Source organism: Zalophus californianus, chromosome 12, assembly GCF_009762305.2.
Source record: "Zalophus californianus isolate mZalCal1 chromosome 12, mZalCal1.pri.v2, whole genome shotgun sequence".
NCBI lineage: Eukaryota > Metazoa > Chordata > Mammalia > Carnivora > Otariidae > Zalophus > Zalophus californianus.
Window position 1 is genome coordinate 94,613,031 of NC_045606.1, and position 7,438 is coordinate 94,620,468.

Sequence of the window (7,438 nt, forward strand, 5' to 3'; positions counted from 1 at the left end):
CTTGTCAAGGAGTCTTTTTGTTTCCTGTTCCTGGTTATTGTGAGTAAAGCTGCTACAAACATTCTTATACAAGTCTTTGTGTTTACATGAGCTTTAATTTCTCTAAACAATGTCTTCATAATTTTGCAATATATTGCTTTTTCTGGTGCTATTTTTACACAAATATAATTTAATAATAAAAAGCAATTTTATAACAAAAATAAATCCCTGACTTTGATTTGAAATAAAATTAATTTGGGGGTGGAGAAACGTATTTTCACCATCTCTGTACTTTTATTATATAAGTTACAGCCGGGCAGGGGTGTCAGGGTGGCTCAGTCAGTTAAGTGCCCTACTCTTGACTTCTGCTCAGGTCCTGATCCTCAGGGTTGTGAGATCGAGCCCCGTGTTGGACTCTGCACTCAGTGGGGAATCTGCTTGTGATTCTCTGTCTCCCTCTCCCTCTGCCCCCCCCACCCCTGCTCATGTTCTCTCTCTCTCTCTCCCTCTCTCTAAAAGAAATGATTTTTTTTTTTAAGTTATAACAGGGCCATCACACTGGCAGGAAGCCTCATGGTCAGGAAGATGCTAGGAGTTACTGGACACTGTGACAAACTGAAAAGTGCACACATACCTTGTTTTAAATGCGCAGCCACTATTCCACTTCAACCAATTCACCATGCAGCCCCCAAATTGCCCAATCTTCTAATTTTTCAAGGGCAGATTTTTTTTGTGCATATACACAATCTCCTAAATTTAAATGTTGACCAATAAGAAGTATTAAGCACTGGTGGGCTAATGCTATCCAGGATTAGGCTGTACAAGATAAAACACAACACAAGCCAGATTTGGCCCAAGACTCATTAGTCTCTAGCTAAGATTTTGGTTCTCAATCTGGCTATGAGCAATGAACTTTTAGCTTTTTAAAACTACAACTTGCCTGGGCCCTATCTCAGATCCGGAATGAGTCCTGGACATCTGCATATTGTTTGAAATGCTAGAGTTCATTGTGTTTCACAGTCAGTGTGAAGAAATAGGGAATTAAATTTCAAGTTAACAGTGTTTGGTCACATGTCCAACTTCAGCACTGTATTTAGAACACCCTGTGGCTTTCCCAGGCTAATTCTACCTGTTTCAGAGTTCAAACACTGATGTGCACATCAGTAAATTATAATAATGAAACTGTCACAGGCAGGTTTTCTCATCTCTAATTAACCCAAATGGCATCAAGTTTTGGCTCTTCTGTGTTTGGGGACAGTATAATAGCTGACCTTTGTGGAGGAAACTTGATTCTAAGTAAAAATGTTCATATACGAGTTGATAGGAATTTCTTATTCATAAACATGCTCACCATAGGATAAAAACATCTCCACAAATAAGGGAGAAAAGAAAAGAAGCAGGAGAAGGCAGATCAAAGGAGTTGTTGCATTTTTACAGACAATTTAGCAGGTAACAGGTCTTGTGAGATGAGTACGAAGTCATGGGGACAGTTAAGATTCCTAACCTGGGACTCTTGCCTGTCAGGTGAATATGGGCTTAAAGTAAATAAGGTAGAAAGATGCTGTGATAGGAACCTCTCTCAATTTTTTTCCAATGAGCTCCTGCAAGCCTGAGGCAAATGGGTGTTTATGAAAAATGGAGACAGCCAGTAACAAGATCCTTTCATCATTTGCATTTCAAGCCTCTGATTTTAGTCACGTGGCAAGCAAATGAAGAAAAGTTGGAAATAACCATTAACTAAGGGAAAAATTACAGTAACATTGAGTGAGGGTCTGAAGGTTGCAGGGCAGGTATCAGTTCTTGGCATGGAAACCTGAAAGTCAGGGCCAAAGAGAATGGCCACGGTGAGCACAGATGCCACGGATAGAGACACATCCAGGTTTAAAATCGTCCTCACCTTGGTGGCCTCCGGAATAGAGTGCATCACTGGCATTGTTGGGAATGGCTTCATCATGGCCATCCATGGGGCCGAGTGGGACAGAGGCAAAAGACTCCCTGTCAGTGACTGCATTCTGCTGATGCTCAGCTTTTCCAGGCTTTTGCTGCAGATCTGGATGATGCTGGAGAATACTTACAGTCTACTGTTCCGGGTCACTTATAACCAAAACGCAGTGTTTATCCTCTTCAAAGTCGTCATCATGTTTCTGAACTATTTCAACCTCTGGCTTGCTGCCTGGCTCAACATCTTATATTGTCTTAGAATTGCAAACTTTGCTCACCCTTTGTTCTTCTTGATGAAGAGGAAAATCACAGGGCTGCTGCCTTGGCTTCTGGGACTGTCACTGTTCATCTCCTTATGCTTCAGCTTTCCCTTCTCTACAAATATACTCAATGTGTATGTAAATAATTCCATTCCCATCCCCTGCTCCAACACCACGGAGAAGTACTTCTCTGAGACCACCTGGTTCTTCTCTATAACCTGGGGATCTTCATTCCTCTGATCATGTTCATCCTTTCAGCCACCCTGCTGATCATCTCTCTCAAGAGACACTCCCTCCACATGGAGAGCAATGCCCCTGGCTCCAGCATGGAGGCTCACATGGGGGCCATCAAAGTTACCAGCCGCTTTCTCGTTCTCTACATTTTCAATGCAGTTGCTCTATTTATTTCCATGTCCAACATCCTCGACGTCAACAGTTCCTGGAATATTGTGTGCAAAATCGTCATGGCTGCTTACCCGGCTGGCCACTCAGTGCTACTGATCTTGGGGAACCCTGGGCTGAGAAGAGCCTGGAAGAGGTTTCAGCACCATGTTCATCTTCACCTGTAAGAGCAGACTCCGTGACTGGAACCCAGAGAACCACCGGACCTGGTTCAACCAGTTCTGCCTTTCCCCATCTAGACCTTTCTCCTCACCCATCTTTTCAGCCCTAATCTTGCTCTGATACTTCTCCTCAGGTAACTGGGCCCTTTCATGAATTGGATGCTGAATTTTTAATGTGAGTTCTAAGCAAAAGTAGTTAAGCAACTCTAAGATGGATCTGTGAAAGTTTCTCCATCTATGCTCATTCATCTCCTGCCCTGAGCCCTCCCTACATCCTCCTCCCCTGAACCTGAAGGAGAGGATGGCCAGACATCTCTGTTTGCCTGGGATGATCTCAGTTTGTGCCTGTGGTCACTGAGCACCCTTTAATTCTCAAGGATATCTTGGTCTGGATGAAAAATTACATGGTCACCCTACTTAAGACACTCTCCTAACCCACAGGAGGGCTAGTGATGAGCATAGAGGGCAGTCCAAGAGGTAGAAGGGAACCTGGAATACCCACAGGGAAACAGGGATTCTGGAAAGAAAGGCTGGCCGGAAGTACCAAGTGCCACAGAGGTTTCAAGAATGGAGGCTGCATACACTATTAGTGGCGTGACAGGTGGCATTCAGAATGCAGAAGTTTCCAGAGAAGGTGAGGAAAACAGGAGTTTGTAAAGACCAATAATTTCAGGACATTGTCTGAAAAGAAACATGAAGTACAGGGTGGCAGGTGGGATGAGTGGGTGGTCAACTGAAATGCTTCATTTTTCCAAATGGTGGGAGGATGAAGGGAAAAGAGAGGACGGAGGGCTAGAGCGGTGTGCGCGGCCACAGAGAGAAAACAGGCGGAGTCCAGAGTAGAGGGACAGCTATTTTGCTGTGCTCCTGAGTCTGTGGCAATGCAAATGTGTCTGCCTCTGGCGTTGTCAATTCTAGGTCTCCTTGAGGCGACCGGAGCTGCACAGGCAGGTGACCAGGGAGGGGCTGTTTGAAAAGAAGGAAAACGTCACACTCTACTGTCACTCTTCAGAATGACGGCATCCGCGCTGCCTCAAAGGGCTGTGCACAAAATAAGACACCCCACTCCTAGATATCTTGGAACCAGAAAGTTAGGAATTTAGGATTTTCTTGTATTTGGTGTTTTTAAAATCAGAATTACTGAGGAAAATGTGAAAAGAAGGCTTCTGATCATACCAAGGCTCCCAAATGAAAATGTAAGATCAGTAGCAAAGACTAAATGCCGAGCGTCTGGGCTCTCAAGCACATTTTTCCGAGAAAGTCCCTTATATCTGTGAACAGTAAAAAAATCACACACACACACACACACACACACACACACACACACACACACACTCACGTACATCTCTTTAAAATTCCAACAGCATGGGATTTATTCAACTAGAAGGGAAAAGATTCATGAAAATACACATTTTTCATATTTTCCTAACTGACATTTATTTCTGTAACTATTTAATGCTGGTTTGGTTGTTATGATAACACAAATCAGATTCTGAAGTGTCATTCCAGCTCCTAAAGAATAGAGAAATATACTTCTGTCCCAATAATACATGCATACCTATCCCTGAAAAACAGAGAAAAACAGAAAATTGATTTAGAGCCGCCAGGTGATTAATATGAACAATGCCAAGATAACAAACTATATACTCCCTCCCCATGCTTATTATGAAGAACTATTGTGTCATTGGTTGCAAAAGACAAAAGCAGCAGAGAGCTAACAAGAGCTTCAAGGATGGTGAGGTCAGTACTGTAGTTGTCCTACCTTCAACCAGATAAAGCTCCCTCCAGTTCTCCCTCCCTGCCTCCCTCCCTGCTTGCTTGCTTGCTTGCTTCCTTCCTTCCTTCCTTCTTTTCTTTTTCTTTCTTTCTGTACAACCCACTAAATTTCCATAATGGGCCAAAACACCCTATCTTCAAATTGGTCGGCTTTAAACAGAAATCAGAAGTCCTGGGAAGCCTGGCTCAGTTGGTTAAGCATCTGCCTTCAGCTCAGGTCATGATCCCAGGGTGCTGGCACTGAGCCCCACATGGGGCTCCCTACTCAGCGGGGAGTCTGCTTCTCCCTCTCCCCCTGACCCTCCTCCCCCTGCTCATGCTCTCTGTCTCTCTCAGAGGGAGAAGCAGACTCCCCTCTGAGCAGGGAGCCCGATGCGGGACTCGATCCTGGGACTTCAGGATCATGACCTGAGCCAAAGGCAGTCGCTTAACCAACTGAGCCACCCAGGTGCCCCAATAAAATCTTTAAAAAGAAAAAGAAAAGAAATCAGAAGTCCTAAAGGATCTGCTTTGCAAGCTCTACATGACAGCCCTGTGCCCTGAGAGAGGTTTGAAAGCTATGGTGTAAAGAGTTCCTTCACCCACAAAGTTACTTTGGATATTCATCCGCCATGTGGAGCAGCAGGGAGACTTTGGTTGTCACAGGACTCCCATGTGGAAGGCCCAGTACCGGGTGGGGTGTCACAAACCTGGCAGAGTCCAGAAGGAAGACTAGAGTAGCAGCCAAAGCCAATCTAAGAGCTGAGATTTGAGAGGCACGGAATTGTCCCACAATCCTTCACGACCTTTGCCTTCTAAGGCCTCAGTGTCTGCTAATTCCCCTGTGGTTCCTGCTTTTCTGGGAGTGGACCCCACAGGAATTGTCTTGTATTTTTTCTCTCACACATTCTTTACTTTGGGCTGCTAGGGCAGAAACTTCTACTGAACAAGGAAAAAGGAACTACACATTCAATCAAGCAATGTCTTGAGTTGGGGGAGGACAGCAGAAACCAAGAGGAGAAATCTGGAGCAATCACGGCAGAACGGGAAGGGAGGGATGCTGAAAGTCCCATTCGACTCCTGTTTCCCTCTTCCCTCTGGACAGAGGTGGACTCCTTAGAAGAGAGGCGGGAGGAATGGAAATTCCTTACACGCTCAGAAAGGTTGGTTTGTGGGAGAAGGAGGAAGGATAAACAAACTGGGGCGCCAGTCCTTAGCGCTGGAAGGCTGAGGGAGCTCTCAGGACCCCTTCGTCAGACTGGGGACAGGTTGCCTCAGACAGCAGAGGTGAAAGTCAGAGGAAAATGCTCATCTCCATGGCCTTTGAGGAGAGGTAACATGTTATGTGGTTAGCAACTTCTATTGGTGGAAGCAGGACAGAAGCATTTTAGAGCCTGGAACTTGGCCCAGGGCAGGCCGGGGCAGAAAAGAGCAGGGGGCAGCACAAGAGGTGTGGGGTGGACAGCCGGAGCAGAAGCATCGGGAAAGGGAAGGGGTGAAGGTGCCGAGTGCTTGGCCAGGCTCAGTTGGGAGAAGCACTCTCCTTACAGCTCCTGCCTGGCCCTTGGGGGTGATCCCTGCAAGAACAGAAGGTCTTCCAAGAGCTTTCCAGAGGGACATTTCTGGGCGGGGCCCTTCACTGTTCAGTGCACTGTACTGCGCAGGTGCTCTGTGTCTCTGAAGCTACCTATCAACCAGCCTCGCTGAGGGGGAGATGGATTTTTTGTGAAGTTTCTTGCTTGTCTCTCATTTGGTTTTCCTTATTTTTTTTTAGCAAAGTGTCTTATAAATGTTCTGTCCTCGCTCAGTTGTGTCAGGAGAAAATAAGAGAAAGGTGATTTTGGAAACAGTTGAAAAGAAAAAGAATCAACAATTCCCTGGGTTGGGTTGGGTTGGGTTGGGTTCAGCTGTGGGAGCAGCCGTGAAGGCGATCCAAGGAAAGGATTCCAAGGTGGACCATTCCTGGGAAAATCTTGCCTTAGGACAGCTGCCCCCTCCCCTCCCGCCATGCAGTTCCTGGAGTCACAGTGACTTCAGTTTGGGTCTGGGCTCTGCTACTTTCTGGTGTTTGATGCAGGCATGTTATTGCACCTTTCTGAACCTCAGTGTCTATATCTGTCAAATGGGAATAATGATAATAATACCTCCCTCCTGGGGTTATCCATCTAACCCTAAGAAATGAGTGAGATAAAACACAGCATAAGCTTTCAACAAATAGTAGCTGTTACTATTCTAAAGGGAAGGAATGCAAGGCTGAGAGGCCAGGAGTCTAGAATGAGGATACTTAGAGCAGGCCAGATGTGAAAAGGCCCAGATTGGGCGGGAGGCGCAGAGGGCTTAGGCTGTCCCACAGACTTCAGGGGCAAAACGTGGCGCAATCCACAGCAGCTCATCATCCCGAGCAGGGCGGACAGGGCAGTGCCCTGAAATATTTGGCTCCCGCACACCCTCCTGGCAACATCAGAAAGACATCTAGTATTCCAGGGTTTAACCCCCTGGCAATTTTGAACGTAGCAGGGCACTAGGTCAGGGCTCAGCAAACTTTCTGTCAAGGGCCCACACACAATAAATATTTTAAGCTCTTGGGCCACAGGCAGTCCCGGCCACAAGTCCTCAACCCTTCTGTTGTAGCACATGTAAACGAACAAGTGTGCCGCGCTCTAATAAAACTTTATTTACAGACACGGAAATGTCAATTTCATATTTTTCACACATCATGAAATATCTTTTGATTTTTTTTCAACCATGTAAACATGCAAAAAGCCTTCTTAGCATGTGGGCTCTACAAAAACAGGTGGTGAGTGTGATTTGACCCCCAAGCCACAGTTTGCCATCCCTGTACTTGGTACTTTCTCCAACACAAGGAGGCACCAAAACCCACCACAGAACCCCAGGTACCTTCACTGTAAACCAGACATTCATCACGGCAATTTTGCCATG

General features: G+C 45.9%; 1 protein-coding gene across 1 annotated transcript; it reads left to right on the plus strand.

Annotated features, from left to right (window-relative positions):
- Positions 1-1,730: 1,730 nt before the first annotated feature.
- Positions 1,731-2,765, plus strand: LOC113911246 (taste receptor type 2 member 40-like). The gene is given in 2 exon segments (XM_027573585.2): positions 1,731-2,376; positions 2,379-2,765. Coding segments are annotated over 2 exon segments (933 nt in total). The 5' UTR covers positions 1,731-1,814; the 3' UTR covers positions 2,750-2,765.
- Positions 2,766-7,438: the final 4,673 nt, after the last annotated feature.